Source organism: Apium graveolens, chromosome 10 (assembly GCF_009905375.1).
Source record: "Apium graveolens cultivar Ventura chromosome 10, ASM990537v1, whole genome shotgun sequence".
Lineage (NCBI taxonomy): Eukaryota > Viridiplantae > Streptophyta > Magnoliopsida > Apiales > Apiaceae > Apium > Apium graveolens.
In genome coordinates, this window is record NC_133656.1 from 197,027,483 (window position 1) to 197,053,668 (window position 26,186).

General features: G+C 34.7%; 2 protein-coding genes, 1 long non-coding RNA gene and 1 other non-coding gene across 4 annotated transcripts; 3 read left to right on the forward strand and 1 right to left on the reverse strand.

Moving 5' to 3' along the window:
• The first annotated feature begins 1,444 nt into the window (after positions 1 to 1,444).
• Positions 1,445 to 1,551, forward strand: LOC141694390 (small nucleolar RNA R71). Its single transcript, XR_012563702.1, has one exon. It is a non-coding gene; the product is annotated as a small nucleolar RNA R71 (small nucleolar RNA).
• A 13,408-nt stretch (positions 1,552 to 14,959) lies between these two features.
• Positions 14,960 to 16,394, reverse strand: LOC141689505 (uncharacterized). Its single transcript, XR_012562405.1, has 3 exons — positions 16,085 to 16,394; positions 15,235 to 15,421; positions 14,960 to 15,129 (listed from the first exon to the last, which is right to left on the reverse strand). It is a non-coding gene; the product is annotated as an uncharacterized LOC141689505 (long non-coding RNA).
• Positions 16,395 to 17,809: 1,415 nt separating this feature from the next.
• Positions 17,810 to 19,979, forward strand: LOC141693907 (UDP-glycosyltransferase 74G1-like). The gene is made up of 2 exons (XM_074499094.1): positions 17,810 to 18,379; positions 19,179 to 19,979. Exons 1-2 carry the CDS (start codon positions 17,813 to 17,815, stop codon positions 19,917 to 19,919), a joined length of 1,308 nt encoding a protein of 435 aa, XP_074355195.1. The 5' UTR covers positions 17,810 to 17,812; the 3' UTR covers positions 19,920 to 19,979.
• A 1,218-nt stretch (positions 19,980 to 21,197) lies between these two features.
• On the forward strand, positions 21,198 to 23,935 carry LOC141689430 (G-type lectin S-receptor-like serine/threonine-protein kinase RLK1). Its single transcript, XM_074493712.1, has 2 exons — positions 21,198 to 21,906; positions 22,141 to 23,935. Exons 1-2 carry the CDS (start codon positions 21,219 to 21,221, stop codon positions 23,655 to 23,657), a joined length of 2,205 nt encoding a protein of 734 aa, XP_074349813.1. The 5' UTR covers positions 21,198 to 21,218; the 3' UTR covers positions 23,658 to 23,935.
• The last annotated feature ends 2,251 nt before the right edge of the window (positions 23,936 to 26,186 follow it).

The window sequence follows — 26,186 nt, forward strand, 5'->3', positions numbered from 1 at the left end:
CAAGATTATGGGAATCTTCTTATCTTTCTCGAAATCCAGAATGACAAAATTTGCAGGAAAGATGAGCTTGTCCACCTTTACTAGCACGTCCTCCACAATGCCTCATAGGTATGTAATCGAACGATTAGCCAATTGTAGAGACATGTAGGTGGGCTTCAGATCAGGCAAATTGAGCTTTTTGAAGATAGACAACGGCATCAGATTGATGTTTGCTCCCAAATCGCAAAGGCACTTGTCAAATGACAACTTGCCAATGGTGCAAGGAATGGTGAAGCTACCTGGATCCTTAAGCTTTGGAGGTAACTTTTGTTGCAGCACGGCACTGCACTCTTCCGTTAGAGTAACAGTATCAAGATCATCCAGTTTCACCTTCCTTGAAAGAATACCTTTCATGAATTTTGCATAACTAGGCATTTGCTCAAGAGCCTCAGCGAAAGGTATGTTGATGTGAAGTTTCTTGTGTTAACTTACCAAATTGTTTGTTCAGCTTTTGTTTTTGCAATCTCTTAGGAAAAGGTGGTGGAGGATAGAGCTGTTTTCCCCTGTATTACCCTCAGGCAGAGTATGTTCAACAGTAGTCTTCCTTGGTTCTGCCTCTTTCTCCTTTTGCATTCCTTCTTCATCTACAACTTTAACTTCTACATCTTTTGCTTTTTCAGCATCAACAACTTTTCCAGACCTTAAGGTGACAACTTTGACTTGCTCTTTAGCTTCCTTCCTGCCTGGCACTTCAGTATCGCTGGGAAGTGTGCCAAGTTGACGATTGAGCAAGGCATTGGCTATTTGTCCAATTTGATTTTCCAAGGTCTTGATAGAAACAGCCTGACTTTTGCACAACAGCTTTAACTCCTCGAAATCAGCATTAGAAGGTGGAGCAGCACCTCCTTGTTGAGGATATGATTGCCTATGAGAAAATTGTTGAGGTTGCTGGAATCCAGGTGGATTAAACTGTTTATTTGCAGCTTGCTGATATGGTTACTGAACAACATTCTGATTATTGCTCCAGCTGAAATTGGGATGATTTCTGTTATTAGGATGATAAATAGCGGGCACAGGCTGCTGCGATCTCTGAAAATTGTTCACATACTGAATAGATTCATTAGCAAGAGAACATTGATCCGTAGCATGAGTGCCTGCACAAAACTCACAGACACTAGCTATTTGATTTACGCCATAGTTGGTTAAAGAATCGACCTTCATAGTCAGCGCCTTGAGCTGCGCTGCAATAGCTGCAGCTGCATCAACTTCCAGAATTCCTGCTACCTTCCCATGCATCATCCTTTGAGTTGGGTTTTGATACTCGTTTGCAGCCATAGTTTCAATGAGATTATAGGCCTCAGTATAGCATTTGGCCCACAAGGCGCCTCCAGAAGCTGCATCGAGCATGGGTCAAGATTGGACCCCCAACCCATTGTAGAAACTAGTGACCATTATCCAGTCAGGCATACCATGATGTGGATACTTTCTCAACATCTCCTTGTAGCGCTCCCAAGCCTCGCACATAGATTCTCCTGGCTGCTGCACAAACTGAGTAAGAGCACTCCTCATAGCTGCAGTTTTGTCCATTGGAAAGAACTTCACCAGAAACTTTTGTGCAAGATCTTGCCAAGTAGTGATGGACCCAGTTGGTAAAGAATGTAACTAGTCCTTAGCTTTGTCCCTCAGAGAGAATGGGAAAAGCCTCAGCTTGATAGCCTCATCAGTAACACCATTATATTTGAAAGTACCACAGATCTCGACAAAATTCCTGATATGCATGTTGGTATCTTCAGTCGCAGCCCCTCTGAAAGAAACAAAATTTTGCACCATCTGAATAGTGCCCGGCTTGATTTCAAAAGTATTGGCCTCAATAGCCAGATGAATGATGCTTGACTGAATTGCATCAATTTTAGGCCGAGAAAAGTCCATAAGAGCTTGATTAGCTTGAGGTAGACGATCACCCATTATTTCAGGTTCTTTCTTTTCACTCTCTTTATCCGAATCTGCAAAAACTATCTTCTCCGGAAAGTCAAGAGCTTTATCTGTTTCCTCAGCTTTATCCAGATTTCTCTTGCGAGTGCGAAAACATGTTTACATAAACGCTCGCTAGAGTACCTGGAACACAACCGAAAGCAATAAGTAACAAGCCTTAATCAATGAATCCTAATGACCACTAATGGTAAGTACATAAACTAAACAAATTAACACCGAGTCCCCGGCAGCGGTGCCAAAAACTTGTTAGGCAAAAAGCATGCGCTAAATAATTCACACAAGTATACGCGTTCGTAAGTAATATAGAATGATTTCTAGTTCGTTCCCACAAAGACTCTGATTAGTTATATTTAATTAACACTTAATCACCAATGTATGATTATTCTTCAATGCCAAGACAATAACGATTAAGGTTGGTTAACTAATATTAACTACGAGAATTAAACACTTGAATTAACAATATTAAACACACATGAGATCCTAACTTCATTACTACATCATTCAATAGTTATTGTTATTAACCTTAGCATGTAATGGTGATGATATTAATCAAACAACACAAAACTGATAAACGCCAACTTTCGTTGTACGAATACCATTCTACCAAGCATCCACAATTTAGATAGAAGTTGAATAGGCATCAATTATGTTGAGACCTTATATGTCTACAGAATTTGACAACATAACGATTTAAGCACAAGTTATTCATGATGATTACACAGGGCAAGTAAAACGGTTAAAGTTACCCACTAATCATGCATACAACAAATGAACCTATGCTAGCATGACAAGTTCTAAATCTCAAGATCCATTTTCGCTTTACAAGAGATTAACAGGCTATCTTACATGTTCGCGACGCATATAAGACGAATAAGCACAACCTATACTAGATATCACACAATCACCACATACCAAGCTATTAAACAATTAACTAAAGAATTCCATAGTAAATCCGCCAGAATCCCAAGATCACGATTAGCCCATAATAGAACTCATCTTCACCATGGGTTCATATGAAAGCTTGATAATAACACAACGATATAAGGCTGAAAATAAAATACTTAATAAATAATGAAGTACGTCACAAGAGTATTAAGGTTCAAAGCATAAAGAAAACTAGCATCCACTGTTACAACGAATTAAAAGAATCACAAGATAAACTAATGCTTCCTTTTCTTCGCTGTTGCGTGCTAAAACGGTCTTCTCAATCTTCTTGCCTTCGCTCTGGTTAAAGAAAACGTCTTCCCATAAGGTTTATATAAGAGTCCAGGAGTCACCGCGCCAACAGAAGCCCAAACAGAATTGAAAAAAAATAAAAACATAATCTAAAATTCCGCACGCACGCGGCCGCTTGCTCCCTCCACTCGGTCGCGTGTTGACACGCAGTCGCTTGCTCCTGGCGCGCGGTCGCGTGCTACCCTTCTGGAAAATTCTTCATTTTGCTCCTGTTTATGCTGATTTCTTCATCACCCCTAGACTGATTCCAAGTACTTTCTTAAGCTTTATTTGATGAAAACCACCTATCTAAGTAAGTTATACCCTGAAATACAAAAACACTAGAAAACGCATCAAATACATAAAATACTTGAGTCCAAGACACCAATTCAAGCTGTTGTGAGACACTCTAAGTGGTATAAAATGCCACTTATCACTAACATTATCTGTTTAGCTTTAAGATTCCATCAATTGAGTGGTTTCCATGATTGAATATGGTAACTGTGTTTTTAAAATTTGAAAATTTATTGATTGTAACTTTCAGAGATATGGTTATTGAGGGAGTTATTAAACTGATTCCTACAATCACGTTATCTGTAGACAATTTTGAATGACGGGTCGATCCAGAAAGATGGATAGTCCTACAAAATCAATATATTCCTTTGTATTTATCAAAATGGATTAACCCGACTTTGATTTGGATGGTCCGCATAATGGTTTTTTGGACAAAAAAGGACATCTACAGGAAATTTGTAAAACAGAGAAGTAGGGGTAACTACTGTAATTTGCAAAACCTAATGCTAGTAAACATTAGGAGTATATTGATATTGATTTAGTTTTATTTTTATTTCACCATTTTGGCTTCAACATTTGTGTTCTTAATTCTCTAATGTATTGTTAATTCAATATATTATACATTTTTGGTTTCATCAATTTATGATTTCATCAATTTATGATTTCATCTCTTTTTAAATTTTATTATAACTCTAAATGTATCATTTTTATTCTTCTTTTACTTCTATATGATTTATAATATTATATGTATTATTTTACCTATTTTTTAATTATAATTCTTATATTCATTTCAACTCAGTAATCCTATTTACCATATGACTCAATAGTATATTTTAATGAAATAATAAATTTTTTAAAATCCTATAATAATAATAATCTTTTTATTATAATCATAACATAAATATAGTACTTAATAGTTTGGGTTGGGTTCTCTGAATAAAAATTAGAAATTTTGACATGAAACTTATGTTATTATGATTTTTTAAAAGTATTTAAATAAATTAACTCGCTCGTGCTTCGCATGGGTTATCAACTAGTATTTTGTAAAATACGAATAGACACACTCGAAACCCTTTTAGATTCTAAGCAACGCCAAATAACTGCATGTGAAACGCTGTCATAAGCTTTTTCAAAATCAATAAACACCATATGAAGATCATCCCGACCCTCCTGATATATTTCCACGAGGCAACGAACAAGATAAATCGCATCAGTCATTGACCTGCCAGGCATGAAATCAAATTGATTAGCTGAAAATTCAATGATCCTTCTAAACCTGCACTTAATAACTCGTTCCCAGAGTTTCATCGAGTAAATTAATACCACTATATTTAACACAACTTTGGGCATCAGCTTTATTTTTATAAATAGGTACAACAGTATTCAGCCGCCACTCACTCGGTATCTTGGCCGTCCGAAATATGATATTAAAGAGATCTGTTAACCAACATGTACCATTTTATGCCAAACACTGCCACACCTCAATTGGAATCTCATTTCTCATCCAAGCCTATTGACTTACCTTTACCCATCATACCCAAGACTGTGCGCACTGTTATAATAGTAATAACCTAACTGGTACCAACATTCGCCTCAATAAATTGGATGTTCACTTGATCAAAAACAAAGTCAATGTGATCCACAATCTGTGATTTATACATACAAAATAGATGAATAACAGAAAGAACAATAGAAGGATATAAAAAGAGAAGTTTTCGAGTCCAGCGTATACTGTCTCCTTAAAGCTATTATGTCCCTCACCGTATGTGCGAGTTGTTAGCCTCCCAGGATAAAATGAGAAAATAACGATGTTACATGAACAGCGCCTTCGTATAGGCTCGAGGGAAACATGTGCGCTTCTTTACGCGTAATTAAATAAAATGCGTTAATTAATAATCAAATCCGTAATTAAATTATAATTATTATTTTGCCAAATCAATTATAATAATTCATAATAAAAAACAAATTAAGAATTTTAGAGCCCAAGCCCAGTGGAAATTAAATTTCGCAAAACTAGTTCGTAATTATTCGGGCCAATTTTCTGCTACATTCGTGTCCGCACGTCGTACACGCGGGCAAGCTCAAAGGCTTCGCAAGCCTCAGATTTCCCCTTGAAAGCCCAAGATTTGCACCCCCCGGCGCGCACGTAGGTGTTGGAGCAATACATAAGTAACACATTTGAATACTACATAAGTGTTTTACTATATAAAGTTATGCATTCTCCTTTGCAAATTCAATGTGGGACTCTCATTATTCTACACAATTTCCACAACTATGGGACTAACTTTGGATGCTCATATCTCATCCATCTCTTAGTCATTTTGAGTGATTCAAAGTGTCTGGGAAATCTCTCGCGGAGGAGAACACGTTCCAAGTGTCACTTGTCGCGCGCACGCGGCATTCGTCCACTCAAACTATGACTCAAATTGATTCGATAATGTGGGGCTAGTACCCATATTTTCCAATAGTCAATGCCTCTAACAACATTAAAAAACTTATAAAAGTACCTACCATACTGATCTTCATCCTGAAGTAAGACAGGACCATCTTCATCTTTACTATATCGAACTAAATTAGTATCTTGATGCCTCTTATAACATGCCTTTGCAAGTTTAAAAATTTCGTTCACTTTATTATTTGTTTTGAGACTCGGATACGTCTTTATACGTATTAGTTTTAGCTTCCTCATCTACCTTTTTAGCCATTTTTTTGGCAACTTGTTGGCAACTTGAAACAACGCTTTCTTTATGTTCCGTACAGGACCGTCGGGACAAGACAAGAACTCCATGCACATTCATTCTTAAAGAACTTTCACATGTACATCATCATTCCACAACCAAGATTATTTAAAATCCTTTACTTTGTATAATGTCACTCCCAAAGTCCTTGTCACATTCTTTATTGAGTTTGTCATGTTTGTCCACATATGCTCAACATCTTCACCTATCCTAAAACAACCATCAAACAAGTCCTTAAATTTCACTATTTTTCCTTCTTTTAATTTTCTCCACAGGATTCTTAGTGTAACCACACTCCTTTCTTGTGATTGACAACTCATATAAAAATCCAGTTCTAAGAGGCGGTGTTGAGAAGAATATGGAGTTTTGGGAAAGACATGACATTCCCTACATAATTTGACCACCACTCCTAAAAGTAGTGAGATTTTCATCACACTTTTCAAAAAAAAGAATTTAATAATCATTAAATCGTAAACACTCGCAAATTCAAAAGTGTCGATTCATTAGTATTCTCAATTCTTAACACCGTAACCATAAATATCATGAGGACCGTAGTAGCCAGCTACTTGTGCACCAACGTGATCATTTAAATCACCACCAATAGATAAAAATTGATCTTGAGGAATATTTTAATTAAATCATCCAAACAACTCCAAAAAAGATGTGGACTCAATGTCTTTCTACCCAAAATGAGGCACATAGACACAAACCACAGTCCCAATGGTTGTCCGTGTGCCCCCAACAACAAATCTAAATACATAAATATATCACCACATCTTTTAATCTCAAAGACTTTTTTTTTCAGGGTTGGAGACAACAAAATACTAACACCATTACAGGATTTAAATAAACTTGAATACCACAACTTATATCCATTAGCGTCTTTTTTCCATTCCCTCTTCCACTTAGTTTCTTGTATACAAGTAACAACTACGTTTTTTTTTACAAAAAATCAATACATTTAACTTACCATTCAAAGTCCCTATATTCAGTGAAGTCATACGTTCCCTGGGCTTGCCTACCAGCCCTCCATTATGACTTTGAACACCTCGTACCCCATTGCAAACAAAATCCCTACGACGAACCATATAAACAAAAAAAGAAAATGCCGCTATATTGAAATCATAAGTTTTTATTGACTTATTATCGAGAAAACCGGACTCTGCTTTATGTATATAAGAGATTGTGGAAGAGATTTGAATCGGAGTGGATGAAAAGATGAAACTAAAACCTTTTACTACTTTTCGTAGAAGTAAAAATCAGATAAATTGGTCTTTAACGAATAGAAATAGTAAGATATAAATAGTATGATGCAAAGGTGGGTAGTATGACTTAACAATGAATGTTCTATATTTCCATTCCCCCGATGGTATTGTTAAATATTAGTAGATTATTAACAAACATGGTACAATTTGATATAAATGTCCAAGAATTTCATGACTGAATGCATAGAAAAAAAAAGTCATTACATTGATAAATATGTGATGATTGGTAATATATGTCTACGTAAAAAAAATCTATATATACAAATACCAAACTTTTATATGGATTCATAATTGGATATGAATTTTGTTTTTCAATCCGATTTTTTTTTTAATTTGGGTTTGAATTTTATGTTTATTGATGGAAATCTGAAATCCAATCTGAATTCGAAACCCGGAAATAATTCTGAAAAAAATCACATTATAATAATATACATCATATATTTTATTTAATAATAAAAAAAAATTCTAAAAATTGGAAGTCCTCACAAAAAGAAACAAATGAAATCATCATAAGTAATAAGATTTTATATAAGCATATCTTTATAATTCCTTATCAATATTCACAGCCGCTATTTGTGCAATGCTCTATACCGCCACTTCTTGTTTTCATGATCATATCCAAATTGAGTGACATATATCTCTTTTAAGTGATGGATATATGTTATTTAAGAGAGAAATTTGTCGGTTTGTTATTTGTTGTTCAAGTATACTTGATTTTTATCATAAATTATAATTTATTCTTTTTAAAAGAAGAATTACCTATACTTGTAAAATTATGCTTATGAGATGTTAGATTGATATAAAGTATACTTATATTTTTAAGTTTTGTTGAATTATTTTAGAAATTGGTTTTAATTTTCGTGTAATATTAAAATGCAATCAAAAATTGAATTTCAGGTATTATTTAATTACGGTCCAAATAAATTCGATTTTCGGGTATAATCTAAATTCAATCCAAAATATTTCGTGGATTTCAAAATATTTTGTGGATTCCAAAACATTTTTTGGATTTCAGATATACCTTAATTCGATTCGAAATCAATTGGATCGGATTTCGATTTAAATTTTTGAGTTTTTTTTGGTTTCAGGTATGATTAATAAAATCGGATTGGAATTTGTATTTTGCGAAGCCCAACCAATTCCAACTCAATTTTCAGAAACCAATTTTTAGAAACATTAATTGCTAATAGGGTCCTAGTAATAATTTCTCTAAAATGGAAATAAAATAGATTTCATATCAAGAGTTTAATAAATTTAAAAATATACTAACTATTTACACTTACATTTTTTAAATTTGAAAAATAAATAATAAATGATTTTTTCTTTCGGAGATACCCATGCATATGAATCTCTTGATAAGAATATACATCCCTTTTCTGATTTTTGCGAAAGTTATTAATGACGATGGGTTTTGATGGTCGATGAGTAAATCGGATAATGAACTGCGTCTCTTCAGCTTCATGCACTTTTGTTATTAATTAGACAGTGTGTGGATAAGTGACTCTGACCAGAGATAATTAGACAAGGGGCCCATATTTTTTTATTCTAGTTGCTGATGCTTATTTCAGAATGTTATATGCTAGTGGTTAGAGGAGGAAATTACATGGAGTCAAAGCTAGCAGAAATAGACCTGAAATCTCCCACCTCTTATTCGTAGATGAAAGCCTTTTATTCACTAGAGCTACCCGATAAGAAATCTTAGTAACAGTTGATATACTCAACCAATATGAATTACCATTCGCACCAAAAATTAATTATGAGAAGTCGGACATCTCTTTTAGCAAAGGGGTGTGTGTTGAGCGAAGAGAAGAGTGTTGATGAGGATCCTAAATATGGGACATGTGGAAAAGTATTAAAAATGCCTGGGTGAGCCAACTATAGTGGGGAGATCGAAAAATGTCATCTTTGGAGCCCTTCTTGACAGGATATGAAAAATACTTCAAGTTTGAAAAGAAAAGATGTTATCAAGAGCAAGTAAGATGATGCCCCTAAAATTAGTAATTTGGGCCACTCTGACTTACTTAATAGGGATCTACAAATTTTCAACCTCGGTGATTCAGAATATACACTCTGTAATGGTAACATTCTGGTGGGGAATAAATATAAAATTTACTCAAAAAATGGGGAACAATATGTACACCTAAATGCCTTGGTGGAATGGGTTTCAAGGACCTTGTGGTCTTTAATGATGCTTTATTAGGTCTTGGGGCTCAGGGACTAATTCGACAACAAGATACATTATTTGGAAAGGTAATGAAACCAAAATAGTTTCCTAATTGTTCTTTCCTGGATGTTGTTGTGGTCCACTCTTACAGCTTCTTCTGAAAAAACATGTGGAGTGCAATTATTTAAAAATGGTATGTGATGGATATTGGGAAATGGTTCTAATATTAATATTTGGAGAGACCCATGACTAGCGAGTGATGATGGGAGATTTTCTACAAGAAGCCAAGAGGTTGATGATCTAAGGTATGTGAATGGTGTTATTGATATGGAGGCGATGATGAAGAATGCAAGTAATCACATAAAAGTTCAATGAAAGAGAAGCTTGGTGTATTCTATCTATTCTCATTAGTTGTCAAGGTCAACGTGATAAATTATCTGATTTTTTACAAAAAAATGGCAATTACACGGTCAAGTCTGCTTACATGCAAAGTAAAGATGTAACATGAATATGGGTTGAAATATGGGGTATGAAAACTAGTACCAAGGTAAGATGTTTTTTATGGTGATTATTTATAGAAACTCTTCAAGTCAAACATTTATTTTATGATGCTACATGTCCTTGGTGTAATGGAGAAGAGGAATCGGCCGGGCATGCAATTTTTGGATGCTTGCGTGTTAAAGGTTTATGGTAGAAGAGTGGGGTATCAATAATGAAGTAATAGGACGCCGCTGGGAGTATGTGTGAACTGGCGGTGAAACTGGATAGAAAGATGAAACAAAAAGATGCTTTTCTAGCATGGTTCATATGGGCTGAACGAAATCAAAAAGTTTTTGAAAATAAATCAACACTAAATATAGTGATAGTTGAGAGAGCATACAAACTTGTTAAAATATGCAGGTTGAATTGATAAAGCTGTAAATCCTCATAATATATCAGGTATAAGGTACTAGAAAGCTCCTCCTGCCGGAATTATCACGTTAAATGCAGATGCCTCACTAATACATGAAAGATGGGTGAGATTTGGAGTTGTTGCCAGAAATCATACTAGAGAAGTCATACTTGCTTCCACAAGAAGGGTGAAAGTATATTGGTTACCTGAATGCTGAAGCAAATGCACTAGTTATGGCAGCTAAGTTGGGGAAGAAGTATAACATCAAAGATGCAATATTAGAATCAGATTGTTAACTCCTCATCAATCGTCTCACCAAGGGGTCCATCCATTTATGTGAACTGAATTTCATATTAGGAGATGATTTACCATTGTGATCCCGCTTTATTTCAATTAGTTGGCTACATTTATGAAAGGATGGCAAATATGTGGCTCATCACCTGATAATTTAATTTCTTTTGATATAGAACAAGTATACACTACTAGAAATATGGGATCAGACATCGGTTCTAAACCGATGTTAAAAAAAATCTGAACCAATATCTTCGCGTGTGATGTTAAATGTCATCAGCCTTTGACATCGGTTAACAACCGAAGTCTATTACAGTGCTATACATCGGTTTTAAGATTAAATGTGATGTCTTTGCAACAAATTTCACCTTATATTACACTATTTTTAGGTGAATATGAGCATACTATGAGGTATTTATTCATTAAAACATGAAACCTACAAGCTTTAAAAGCCATTTATTAAAATTCTTTCGAACAAACCGATGTGAAATGCTAGATTAGACATCGGTTAGATTAGTTGGCCGATGTGAAATGTTTGATTAGACATCGGTTAAATTAGCCCCCCGATGTGAAATTATGGATAAGATATGGGTGTTCTTCATGAAACCGATGTTAAATATTTTTGTTTAACATCAGCCAGTTCCTCTAACCGATGTTATTTGACTTAAAATACATTGAGTTTCTTTTCAAAACCGATGTCAAATGACTATTTCACATCGGTTTTTTAGTTCTTTTTCGTTTAATATTATATTACTTGATGTCTTTTTATTTTTTTTACATTGTTTTATATTTACCAATGTGATGTTAATATTTGTATATTGCATGCCATCCTGATACTGTTCACATCCACATGAACCAATTACATTTACAAATAAAAAAATACCAAATAATGCAACATAAACATAAAGCTACTAATATCTACACTGCAGTGAACACCAGACTTAAAGTCTCGATTATTAGCTTCAGCTAAAAATTTATTAACGTAAAGTTACTATTATAATTTAGAGACATAATCTAAGGGGATATGACATCGAAGAATATAATCTACATCCAGCATGCAAGCTTAATTTTTGAGTTTGTGAACTTAGTAACAAGAACAAAATATTGATGTGGCTGTTGATCTTGTGTTAGTGAATAGGCTTGCGGTTGAGACATCCGATAGTAAGGTTCTTTAAGATCAAGCTTGCAAGAGGATGTTTGCGTAATTCCTCCTTGTTCATCACCAGGGCCCTACATTTTAACTAATCAAAGATATTTGATAACACATCAGATTAGATCAAGTATACTGATCACACAAATACAAAAAATATTAACTTGACACAGTTAGATTGATTGTGTAACTCTGAGCACTGTGAGCAATCATATGAAGATGACCAACTATTTCTTGTACTGGCATGACATAAAGTGGTTGAGAAAGAACGCAGTGTAGTTGGTACCAGTGGGTTGTAGGTGCACCAGGAGCAGTGGTCAGCCACCTCTGAACTGTGCTGTGGATCAAATATTTCAACTTCCGTAAGGAATTAGAACTTTATGAAGTCCAGTGACATGAAAAAGAATAGTAATCATGGAGAGAACCTTCCATCAAACAATACATCAAACCAGAAGGCCAATCCGTGAATCCTGGTACCTGCGGATGAAGTATACTTTAATGGTACATTAATTTTATACAAATCTTCCTCGTGTAAGATGAAAACAAGTAATATAATTCATCATCTTTAACAAAGATGTTAATAATGCATTATTAACAATAAAACTAAATATGATTTACTTATATTTCCAACAATAAAACAACACCACTTAAGGAGGAAACTAAAGAATAAGCACCCTCCCAATTTCCAATACTTAATCAGAATCTAAAACAATAAAACCAACCAAGATTTAATCAATTTTTAAAATATAAATTACCCAGATGTTAAAAATTCTATCTTTACATCTCAAAAGTTCTAAAAATTAATTCTTTACCAAACCTAAGAAACCCCATATGAGTAAACATAAAAGCACAGTCAAAAAACAATATTTAACAAGAGTGTGAACGTTTTGAGGTGTAAAATACAATTTATCTTGAGATATATATATATATATATATATATATATATATATATATATATATTACAAAATATAACTAATAGTACAATAGCAGTGATTTCAACTAAAAATCAACACTAAAAAACACCAAAAGGATATCAGAAACACTATTATAAATTATGACAATGGTTTAAGTGAGCCTTAAGCTATCACATGGAACATCTTATAAAGTTTGCATTAAAGAGAAATATCAATGAATTTAAATTATATGGTTAATCATAAAAGATTGTCCCTGATTACCTGATTCAATATCCCCGCCAGTTTATTTTTCTACTTTTTGAACACAGCTAACGGCATTCCTATATTTGCTCAATATAACATCTTCATCCAGTTGACTGCCATACACAGTTTGATAACCAGAAACTATTTTGTCCAATACATTTCAAGTTTAACTATAAATATAAATACACCTAAAGAGAAAACACCTTACGATATGTCAAGTGGAAAGATATAAGGAGCTACTCGCATGGCAAGTTTAACTGGTAGAAATACAAGCATCACAATAAGACTTAGATTTTTGGTAATAGTCCTGAACATTTTGGTAATTAGTAAAAATAAAAATTTGCGCATTAACTAAAGAACAGGTGCATCAAACCAAAGCAAGTTTATTAGAGAATCAAGGTTATAAATTACTGACATTGTCGAGAAAATGTTAGAAGACTTCATATCACGGTGAATGATTGATATGCTTGTTACGTGTAGATACTCTAAACCTTTGGCAGAGCCAACTGCTATTTTGAGTCTTGTTTTCCAGTTCAGGTCATTGTCTCTTCCTGGCTTGTGCCAAATAACACATCTTTAGTGATTCCAGTTTTTGTGCCTAAGTTATTGTATTTCACCTTAAGACTTACCTTCGAGTAGAAATGCCTCTAAGCTTCCTTTTGGCATATATTCTAAAACTAATATGCTGTGGTCATCCTCAGAACAGTTATAACAGTATCCTATGATTTTAAGTTTAACCACATTTGGATGGTTCAGCCTTTTCAGAAAACTTAGTTCAGTCTGCAACAAGAAGTATCAGTACAAACACTATTTTAATAGCTCAAAAAAAAGCATGGACATTATAAAGTTATCATACAGAAAGTACAAACAAGGGTATTTGTTTTATATATTATTCAGAATACATTAATGTCCAACAGGTACTATCACCCTCTCCAACCTCTCCACTCTTGCGGGAGGCCTTTAATTTGTAATTGTGATTTGTAAAGACTAAAGAGTAATAAAGGGCAGGTGGAAAAATGAGAATGAGAATCAGATGCAATCCAATGTGCCATGTGAGGAATGAATTACCAAAAATCCAGTATTCATCCCAATCCAGATAAACTGCTCAACCAAACACTATACAGTACTGATTCCCGACTTTTTGTAAAGCGATCACTAACCTTGAATCAAACGTTCGCCTTCTTTTTTTTTGCTTGAAAATAGAGTAAAGGAACGAATACATATTTGATATACAACATTCTGCTTTTAATCTTGGACAGAATGTAATCTTGCTGTCAAAAAGTTCTGATGTGCATATACGCGCACAAAGGAGACTCTTGATTACAAAATGTACTAGTACTTAAAAAATGCTTTTTCAGGAACCACCTTCCAAACAAGATTATTATAGTGATTGTAAGTCTATTTATATTTTAATGTTTGTACTAGGTAGACAGTACTTTGTGAGTCTATTGCATTTTTCTACATGTTTAGGATTTTGTATGGAAAATCTATAAACAATCAATGTTTAACAGCTCCATATGTTCAGTAATACAATACTCGTACATAATTTGAAATTACCTGATTCGAGAGTAAGTTTATATCTCAATTAAACGACAACAACAGTGCGACTAGACTTCTTTCTACGGCTGTAATTTCCACCCTCGCTCTGCAATTGCTTCACGCACTCGGTTGGCTGCTTCTGCAGTATCAATGAGTGGCGGATAGTTCCAAGTTTTTGAAATCTAAATTAAGGATAAGGAACACAATTTACAAATGGAACAAATTACAATAAGCATCTACAGTTTGTCAAAACAAATCAGATTGATCTTACCAGTTACCCCCTTTTTTTATTTTTACCAAGCTGTTGCAGCACATCAACTTCAATCATTGCTGCTTCCCGATATTTTTCAACACCACGGACAACTTTAATGGCTACCATTTCTTCCCCCTATTTGTCCCAGCATTTTAAAACTTGACCAAAGGTACCTTCACCCATCTTGCTATGAATCTTATCTGTAAAATTCCAATTTAAAAAGGAACACAAGAACACATTCAGAAACAAATATTGATGAATCGAAACAAGGAACATAATATCTATATGGTGGAGAAGGTAGTTACAATGAAATGTTAGATTATCTCCAACAACAAACACATAATGCTCATCTTTGTCATCTTCTCGCCATGGGGGAGAGTCATTCCGAGCCAATTCCTTCAAATACAATGAATTTGTATTCTCTGTAGGTATTCATGAGGAAAAGCTTATGAAATTTGCAACTTCTTGCACACAAAACAATTCAAGCAGAGCCTGCACCAAGGAATAAACGATTAGACATACTTATATTGCTCAATACAAAATCAGATCTTCATCCCTCCTTAATACCTTCAAATATTTAACATACACTATGGCACCAATCATCTATAATAACAACAATTCATACAGAAAACTTTCAAAATAATAATTCAGTTCCTAAAACAAGGTACTAATTTTTTACGCCCCCTTCCACAAAACAACAAGTTTCAACAATTCGTAAAGAAATCTATCAAAATAATAATTCAGTTCCGAAAAACAAGATACAAATCATTACACCCTCCTTCCAAAAAGTAACAAGTCTATATACCAACATAATTGATAAACCAAGATAGTAAATCAAACAACATCTAAGTTTTGTCAAAGGCAGCAAAAGCAAAAGAAACCCTCAAAACAAAGTAGTATGTATGAACAACCCCCAAAAAATACATACTAAAACCCCCAAAAAACACTTACTTATTGCAAACACATAATTAAGAACACATTATTATAAAAACCCCCAATAAGTAACCACCCAAAAGAAACAAACCAGAACAAAATAAACCCCCAAAAACAAAACTTAAAACCCCCCCAAAAAACGTTTCTTATATACATGCACAGAGAATATAAACAGGATATAAACCGTAAAAAAGAGGGAGATAAACCATAAGAAGAATATACCTCAAAATTCTCTTCAGTATTACAAAACTCAAGATATTCGAAAACTTCAATGTTTAATTAGCTCCAACTTTCAGATGCTCGAAAGCCTCTACCTCTACTTAATTTGAAGCTTAATTTGCTCTAATTTGAAGCTCCAACGCTTGAATTTGAATTGGGGCTGAAATTAGGGTTTAGGAAAAAGGAGAGAAAGAGACAGGGAGAAGATGAGAGATGAGATGAGAGGTGAGAAGACGGTAAGAAAGAAAGAGGGGAGAGATGAGAGAGATATGAGAGGTGAGAGAGACGAGAGAGATGAGGGTAGTGGGAGAGATGAGGGTCGCGGGAGAGATATTTTAGAAAAAGAGGGAATGAGGATAAAGTGAATAATTTGTTAAAATTAAAGGGGGGAAAGTGTACTGAAACCGGGGGAAAAAAGACAAGTAAATTTTTATTTTTTTAAAAATGGCCAGAGACAACGGTTAACAAAATCAACCGATGTCAAAGTTAAAAGCATATATTTGGTCTTTTTAATTTCTGAACATAGACAACGCTTACTATGTGAAACCGATGTCAGTATTCGTATTTAACATCACTTTTTTCTAAACCGATGTTAAACAGGATTTTAACATCGGGTGCATTACATGCCGAAGTCTAAGTACCGATGTCATATCTACTATTTTTAGTAGTGATATGAAAATCATTGTTCCCTTGAAATTGCTCCTTATGTACTGATGAGTGATAAACACTTTGTCCCGCCTTTAATCTAAATTGATGTTTTCCTCAAAATATACATCGGTTTTCTTTTTTCTTCTTAAAAGATTAAGGCTACAACAGTATTCAGTTCATATCCATTTTTTAAGAATATTGTCGGGTGTATTTAATCAAGATTTTAGAAAATTTTAAATAATCCTCAAATTCTAAAACTCTCCCGTCCTAATATTGTTGTTCACTATTATAATTTTTTTATCCCAAAATAATTGTCTAATTTGATAAATGAGATAAATAAAAGGGGAGTAAAAGCCAAAAAAATTGTTTTAGGTTGAAAACTATCATTCTATTCCATGTGATCGAATGAAACGTGAATTTAGATCGTTGGAGGACATCGTAAAGTTTATACACGGTTATAGAATGTTGTTGGGGAGGTAAGCCATAATTCAAAAGAATCTTGGATATTTAATTTATATTTTAGGAAGTTTTAAATCATTCATGAAATTTAATAGATCTTAATGATTATACTAGAGGTGAGCCAAAATTCAATAAAATCTTGGATTGTCGTGATATTTCAAAATTTTCTAAAATTATATTTTCGACAAAATCTATATATTTCTCTAATTTAAAAATATTCTTTACACTAAAATATCGTAAATTATGTGAGATTTCAAAGTTTTCTAAATCTAAAATTAAATTGTAAAATCCGTCAAAATCCATATACTCCTACATTTTAAAAAGTCTATTCAGCATTTGAATTAAATGTCATAAGATTTTGTCAAATATTTTGTGGAAAGATACCCAAAATTAAATAGATTTTATGATATCCAAATTAAATATCCTTAAATCCAAAAATGTCCTATTACACCCGTTTTACCATACTAGCTATGAATACTCCTACACATTCTTCACGATATAAATAAAAAAGGCAAGGGGAGTGCATTTCTTTTGTGCAAAATGAACAACTTGAAAATGGAACAAAAGCCAAGACCTGCTCATTGTCTAGTCCTCCCATACACATTGCAGGGTCACATAAACCCCATGCACCAGTTCTCCAAAAGCTTAATGTCCAAGGGAATCAAAGTCACTTTTGTCACTACCAAATTTATGTTCAAATCCTGCCAACAATTGACCGGTTCCATACCAGTTGAAGCCATTTCAGACGGTTTCGATAATGGTGGCTATGGTTCAGCAGCTGAGGAGACCTACTTTTGTAAATTTAAACAAGTAGGTTCAGAAAGTCTAAGCAAACTAATCGAAAAACTGAATGCTACGGACTGTCCTGTTGATTGTATCATTTACGACGGTGTAATGCGGTGGGTTCTTGATGTTGCCAAAAGTTTTGGACTAGTGGCAGCTGTTTTTTTCACTCAATCCTGTGCTGTTGATAACATATATTACCATGTTAAACAAGGGCTGGTTGAAGCTCCTGTTCGTAATCGAGTTTCTGTCCCTGGACTTCCAGTGTTAGAGCCACTAGAAATTCCTTCTTTTGTTCGCGATCCAAGCTCATTTGCAGGTACTTTTCAGATATTTGTGAATCAGTTTTCGGATATTGATCAAGTGGATTGGCTGTTTTGCAACACTATCTATGAGTTGGAACAAGAGGTATGTGCTTTACATAGTTATTTTTTTTTTTAGATTTCGATGTCATGATGTCCATAAAGCAGGGATTTTTCGGTCGTCCAATAAATCACTGTATCCCCACACACTCTCTATCGAATAATTGAAATTTGTTGGATACTCGGATGCTTGAAATTCTCAATTAAGATCTATCTCTTTTAATATTAGGACTATAAACATATGTGATTGTGGTTTAATTTTTCGTGTTTTAGATGTTGTATTTGGTTCAATTTGCATAAAATTATTAGTTTTGTTAATGGATTTTATCATTCATAACATCGAATATTTATATTTATAATATTAATATGTATGTCCACATACCTTACACATGAATCCTCACATTATTTTATTTGCCTAATTCATATCTCCGTATTATTTTATTTACCCAATTCATGTATCCCCGCACTACAAATTCATATCCGAATCCGGGCATGCTATTCATGTCTATACTTTGCGGTATATAAGGAAACGTTTGGTATAATCGATAAGTAATTTGCACTTGCTAGATAGAGTGAAAGATGACATGTATACACCAGGCCATCCGATAAAATGTAGTAGATGAAAAGTGAAAACAATTGTTCAACGTTAATATTTTCCGTAGTTGTACGATATTAAGTAACATGTCTCTGTTTATTTGGATGCACCGGATAGTAACGCATGTGACCAACTTAAATAAACAAAGGCATGTTGAAATTGCAGTTCCATAACTTTAAGTTGAATATCAGTATGCTCTAGCAGAATATATAGCTCTTTGAGATGACATTCAGTTCTATGCAATGCACAGGTGCTTCAATGGATGTCGAAACAGTTGCAAGTGAGAGCTATTGGACCAACCATTCCGCGCAAGTACCTGCACAACCACAAAACAGTAGCAGAGGATGACACAGATAACGGCCTCCAAATGTTCAAGCCCAACATCGAATCTTGCATGAATTGGCTAAATAAGCAGCAAGATCACTCGGTCGTGTACGTGTCTTTTGGGAGCTTGGCGCAACTAAATGCTCAACAGATGCAAGAACTAGCCTGTGGAATAAAAGGAAGTCAAAAGCAATTTCTTTGGGTTGTTAGAGCATCTGAAGAAGGTAAATTGCCAAAAGGGTTTGTGGAAGAAACATCTGAAAGAGGAATGGTAGTGCAATGGTGCTCACAAATGGATGTTCTGGCGCACAAAGCATTAGGATGTTTTGTTACACACTGTGGCTGGAATTCAACTTTAGAGGCACTAACTTTAGGGGTTCCTATGGTGGCAATACCGATATGGACGGATCAAGGGACTAATGCAAAGTTTATTGCAGATGTCTGGAAGACGGGTGTGAAAGTAGATGTCAATGAAAATGGGGTTTTTAAGGGAGATATGGTACAACAGTGTATCAGAGAAGTGATGGATGGAGAGAAAGGGAAGGAAATCAAAGCGACTTCAAGCAAATGGATGCAAATGGCAAGGGAAGCGGTGAAAGAAGGTGGAAGTTCAGATAAGAGCATCGATGAATTTGTTGCTAGCTTGACTCGACACTCAGAGCCATGATGCGTTTACATATTTTTTCCCCTCGGACTAGTCCAGGGATAGTTCGATTCATCATTCATGGACTTGGATCTTTTAAACGCTTACAATGTTTCTTCCTTTTATTCAATCGCAGAAGATTGTGAGTTTTAGATCTTTATTTGAATGAATTTAGACTCATTTTGTTTTGAAAATAATTTGGATTTTATTTGTCGTCATCAAAAATTAACATTTGTTTTGGTATTACAATATCTAATATTTGGTGTTATATGAAATATATCTAAAACTTTGGTTCACTATGGCACATACTGATTTGTATACAATTAAGTTGTAATCTTGTACAACTCGTTGTAAGGTCTTTGTACGATTGTAAGTTCAAAGATTTAGGCCAGCCAGCACTCCGTTTCTTCTCTTTACTGGAAATTTATATAATCAACAACTTGTAATAGAGATATCTGTTATTCAGACTCGGTTGCAGCTTGCAGCAGTGATATAGCTAGGTTTCTAAGTATTAGATTCGGTAATATTTTCTGAAGTTCTGTATTTTCTCACCAAATCTGATATCTGTAGTTGAGTTTTTTTGTTTTTGATTAATATAACTTATAGCCTTACAATCGAGTATATGTTCTAGGAAATTCTCGTGTGAGCCATATTCGAACCAAGGACGACTGAGGATAAACTCTTAACACTTGATCTATCCAATCGTCCTCATATGTGTATTTGAGTTGAGAACGTAGAAAAATGAAGATAAATATTAAAAAAAAAATGTGTTGTAATTTCTTGGGTTAGATTCAGTGATTTGCCATTGTCCATGTAGAATTAACAATCCTACACCATATATTTTTTCTACAAGAAGGTCTACAGTGACACATTGAACTACACTTCAAGGTAAATCAACTGTATGAAGTTTTTTACGTGCACAAACTATCTGCAGATTGTTTTTATGAACCTTCGTGATTATTGGAGAGAAGTCTAAAGATCCAAAGATCAAAGTTGTTTTCTAAATGTAGGTTGACTTCTTCAATCTTTGTGTGCTTTAAGAAATCAGAACGTTTCAACTAAGGAAACATAAACAAGTTCGACGAATAAAAAAGTGACATCCAGAAAGAGTTGCTAATTTTTGCTACAAACACTCAACAGCAGAACTATTCAAGTCAAAACTGAGACAAGTCACTCACGGGCCACAGCATATGAAAATTCATCTGTAAAGTTCAGTGTATCTTCCTCGCAACTTAATTCATCTCTCTTTTTTATGTTTATAAGACCTGAAACAGAAGTAATAATAAGGAACGTATCAAAATCCGTGGCATATTTCATTTTTTAATGGCCTATTCCCATGATCTTCTTTATCAACTAAGTTTAGTATTAGTTCTGTTTTTGCCAGCTTTTGCACTTGCTCAAACTAGTAGTAATGGTACTGTTGAGGTGAACTCATCTCTGACGGCAACAGACAATGATACTCCTGCGCGATGGCTTTCACCTAGTGAAGATTTTGCTTTTGGTTTCCGGAAAGTGAATGAAGATACAGATCAGTTTTTGCTGTCCATTTGGTACAACAAAATACCTGACAGAACAATAGTTTGGTTTCCAAATGATGGCAATGCTGTGTCAAGAGGATCTAGAGTGCAGTTAACTGCTGATCGTGGATTAGTTGTTACTGATCCTAAAGGAAAGCAGCTATGGAACTCTGGTACAATATCTGATCAAGATCAAGTTTCACATGCCTTGTTTAATGATACGGGAAATTTTCAGCTTCTGAGTAGCGATTCTACCAAATTATGGGAAAGTTTCAGCTATCCAACTGATACACTTCTGCCTACACAGATCATGCAAACTGGTGGTGTGCTTTACTCCAGACTCAACAAAAATTACTTCTCTAGAGGAAGGTTCCAGTTACGTTTGCTAGAAGATGGAAATCTTGTGCTAAACACACGAGAAATTTTAACAGATTTTGCTTATAAGGCTTACTACATCAGTGGAACTTATGATCCTTCAAATGTCAGTAATTCAGGTAACCAAGTTTTGTTTGATGCCTCAGGTTACATGCAAATTTTGAGAAGAAGTGGTGACCGAGTAGTTCTTATGCCTGGCCGTATACTTCCAACTTCGGAGTATTTTTATAGAGCAACTTTAAATTTTGATGGAGTTTTTATTCAATATTATCACCCCAAGAATAGCACAGGTACACCAAATTGGTCACCTGTCTGGCAGCAACCTGAAAATATTTGTCTTGATATTCCTGCAGATTTGGGTAGTGGGGCTTGTGGATACAACAGTTTATGCAGACTTGATGATTCGGGAAGGCCCGTTTGTCAATGTGCGCCAGGTTATTCGTTGGTTGATCCAGATGATATGCTTAGCAACTGCAAGCCAAATATTAGTTTAGGCTGTGATGATAACAATGGGCAGAATTCTGGTAAAGATTTATACGAGCTTCTAGAGATCAAAAATGCTAATTGGCCAACGTCTGATTTTGAGCGTATGGTACCAATTACTGATGAAGAATGCAAGAATTCATGTTTGAGTGATTGTTTTTGTGCTGCTGCAGCTTATGATGGTACAAGCTGTTGGAAGAAGAAGTTACCTCTATCTTTTGGGCGGCAAGGCAGTGCTGAAAGAGGCAGTGTCCATATTAAGGTTAAAAAAGGTGAACGTACTTCGCACAGTCCCAAAGATAGTTCGAGAAACAAGGATCATGGAACTTTAATCCTTGTAGGATCAGTGCTTTTCGGAAGTTCAATGTTTTTCAATTTTATTATTATTTGTGCTTCTTGTTTAGGCTTCCTGAGCATCTACCTCAAGAACCCTCCAAAGGCTGGGCCAGGTAATAGCATAGTTGAAATTATGCGCTCTTTTACCTACAAAGAGCTATCAGAAGCCACAAAAGGATTCACAGAAGAACTGGGAAGGGGTGCTTTTGGGATAGTTTACAAAGGGATTGTTCAGATGTCTACTTCAAAGACTATAATTGCTGTAAAGAAGTTGGATAGAGTGACTCGAGAGACTGACAATGAATTTAAAACAGAGGTTAATGCGATTGCAATAACTCATCACAAGAATCTGGTTAGATTGGTAGGGTTTTGTGTGGAAGAGGAGAATCGTCTGCTTGTTTATGAGTACATGGTCAATGGTTCACTTTCATGTTTTCTTTTTGGAGAGGTAAAGCCTAGTTGGACACAAAGGAGTCATATTGCTTTTGGAATCGCTAGAGGCCTGGCGTATCTACATGAAGAGTGTAACACACAGATCATTCACTGTGATATTAAGCCTCAAAACATTCTACTAGATGAATACTACAATGCTCGGATTTCTGATTTCAGATTAGCTAAACTCTTGATGATCAATCAGAGCAGGACAAAAACTGCTATCCGAGGAACAAAAGGATATGTTGCTCCAGAATGGTTTAAAAGCACTCCAATCACAGTCAAGGTTGATGTTTATAGTTTTGGTGTCATGCTACTGGAAATCATTTGTTGCCGTAGAAATGCGGAGGATTTGGATGAAAATGGATCAGAAGGAAACATACTAACAGACTGGATTTGGGATTGCTTCGAGGAAGGAAGGTTGGATAATGCAGTAAAAATTGACGAAGAAGTTGGGTTAATTGAGTGGGAAGAGGTAGAGAGATTTGTTATGATAGGAATTTGGTGTATTCAAGAAGATCCATCTCTAAGGCCAACAATGAGAAAAGTTACACAGATGCTTGAAAGAGTTGTAGATGTTCCCCAGCCCCCATGTCCATTTTTATATTCTCTAAAGTAGCCTACAGATGCACAAGTTCACAATGTTTTTTTTTATTTCTCCTTGCTCAAAGCCTTCCCTAGATCAAATATAGATTATTCATTTTAATTTAAATAGTTTAATGAACAAATTTTTAGCGGGAAATCAATTGAATCAAATAACTGCTTTTAACAACCAAGATCTGTTAGATCAAGATTCAACTCCACTCACACTTTGGAGTATGTTACTATGTCAGCTTGATTACAAGATTGTATCGATAGTAGGATATCCATTTTGTATTAGTTCATTTGAAATGTAAAATAAAGTTGGCTTTTACTTTTCATCTCTCTCCTGTGTTATCTCATCTCCTCTCTTATTCAATTACAAATCTTATTGTGTATACACTACATTAATCACCTAATGATGATAATGTAGCTGACAATGCAGATGAAGATGCCACAGAAACGTGGAGGATTTGGAAATGGAGCGAAAGGAGAAGTACTAATAGACTGAATTTGTTTGGGATTGCTTTTAAGAAAGGCAGGTTGGATGATGTAGTGGAAAATGACAAAAATATTGTGTTAGTTGAGTGGGAGGAGGTTGAGAGATTTGTGATGGTAGCGATTTGATGTATTCAAGAAAATCCATTTCTGAGGCCGACCATGAGAAAATGTATGCAGATGCTTGAACGAGTTACAGATGTTCCCGGCCTCTTGTCTCCATGTCCATTTTCATATTTTTCCAAATAGCCTACAAGATTGAGTTGCCTATAGATGCACAAAGTTCACAAAGTCTCCCTAGAGGAGGATCAGAAAATTTTGCAATGCTGTTCTAGTTCAATATTTTATTTTGATCTGTAAAATATATTTTTACAAAGAAATTGCTACGCCTTGCTTATTGGATGCAGAATAAAATTTAATTATATGTTTTTAACAACTTGTGTTTTTGCCATTACCTCTAATCTGATCTAATTATCCTATTTAATTCTATAAATAGCTTGTTGGATGTGAGATCACCTCAGTGTTAGCAACAACATTCCATGTAGATAAGAGTTTGCTGCTACCAAATAGAATCTCCTCTTCATTCTGAGTTCTAAATGTTGAAATGAATTTAGGTATATAGTTGATTTTGCTAACTGAATACAAGTCTGATGCTTTGATTCCCATAAACGCTGTTAACTGGAAATTGGTCGTTTTGGTATTTTTTTTAATGGTTGTACCCTAGTTTCACCTGAGGCATGTATAATTTTTAATTTGTTTTGGTAACTAGACCTTGATATCAATAATATTATCATCGCTCTAAACTACTTTTGAACTATAGTTTCTCTAGAGGATTGCGGGCATAAATGGCACTGCAAGTTAAGCAGGAAAATAGAAATGGAATGCATGGATACCTGGTAAACGTAAAAATAACATCCTTCTCCGTAGGAGGCAATCAGTTACTGTTGCCTCATATACCTGAAGATTAATGTTCATTCTGCCCATCTAAATTTGTGATTATGGACTTGACATTTTATTAAACTGCGATGTCATCACAGGTTTTCCTGTCTGCTACTGATAATCAAAGAAGTATCTCATTCTACCCTTTTAGTGGGTTACAAAGGAATTGAAGAATTTTATCCATTACATTTTTCAGTCCACCCTTGAGGTAGTATAAACAGAAACTCAAAAAGTGCCTAGGTTTCTATAGTTTCCATTTACAGATTCACTAGTTTATCATCTGATTAATTCTCGGGTTATTATTTAGCCAGATTGAGTGGCTTAATGTCTTCCGCAAGCCATATAAATGGCCAGAAAGGTGTATTGTCCTTTGTCAGCATGAATGGCATATCTGTCGTCGTTCTCTGTTACCTTAATAGCTACAGAATGCAAATGTTCTACCAAGATTTGTTCATAATGTATATATTCTAGTTGAACACAACTTCTTAGTATTGATCTAAAAAGCTTTAGAGAATTTTAAGACCAACTCTTAATTATCAAACCAACCACACCAAACATCATCCTCCCTCATTACACATTTTCAACCGTTCTTTGAAAGTGGATATGAAGATATACAGGGTGTTGATAAATATGATATTGTAGGGATGTGTATTTATTACTACAGGTAGATGAGATCATGAGATGAAGTCTAGTAGTTAGCTTTGGACCCATGAAAGTTGCTCATTTATATATTACCCTTTCAAGTACATTGTGACTGCAAGCTTACTATGAAAAACTGTCAATTCTCCTCTTACTTGCCATATTTTTTTTGTCACATTTCACGTTTTAAAAATTAAAATGGCCTGAAGCCGAATTACAATTAGAAATCGCTCATTTATAAATTTTCAAATTAAAAATAATTATTTCTTCCGTTTCAAATTAATCAGTTTAGCCGCAGAAAGTTTAGATAGCTAAATAATAAAAATGATTGAATTTCAGTGTACCCTTATCAGAACAAGTCATTCAAGAGTTCCAATCTGCTCAGAGGCACCAGATATGTTCAGAACCTGAAACATTATCATATAGCAGTCTGCTGCTATGCTAATATTAATTGATGTACTTATCTTCTGACTAGCCTGTAGAGTTTGAGACT

Excerpts from the sequence above, each read along its gene's own strand:
- LOC141689430 (XM_074493712.1), top strand. The coding sequence starts at position 21,219 with ATGGCCTATTCCCATGATCTTCTTTATCAACTAAGTTTAGTATTAGTT. Across the intron at positions 21,907-22,140 it reads TTCAAATGTCAGTAATTCAG|ATTTGGGTAGTGGGGCTTGT; the intron begins GTAACCAAGTTT and ends ATATTCCTGCAG.
- LOC141693907 (XM_074499094.1), top strand. The coding sequence starts at position 17,813 with ATGCACCAGTTCTCCAAAAGCTTAATGTCCAAGGGAATCAAAGTCACT. Across the intron at positions 18,380-19,178 it reads TCTATGAGTTGGAACAAGAG|GTGCTTCAATGGATGTCGAA; the intron begins GTATGTGCTTTA and ends TGCAATGCACAG.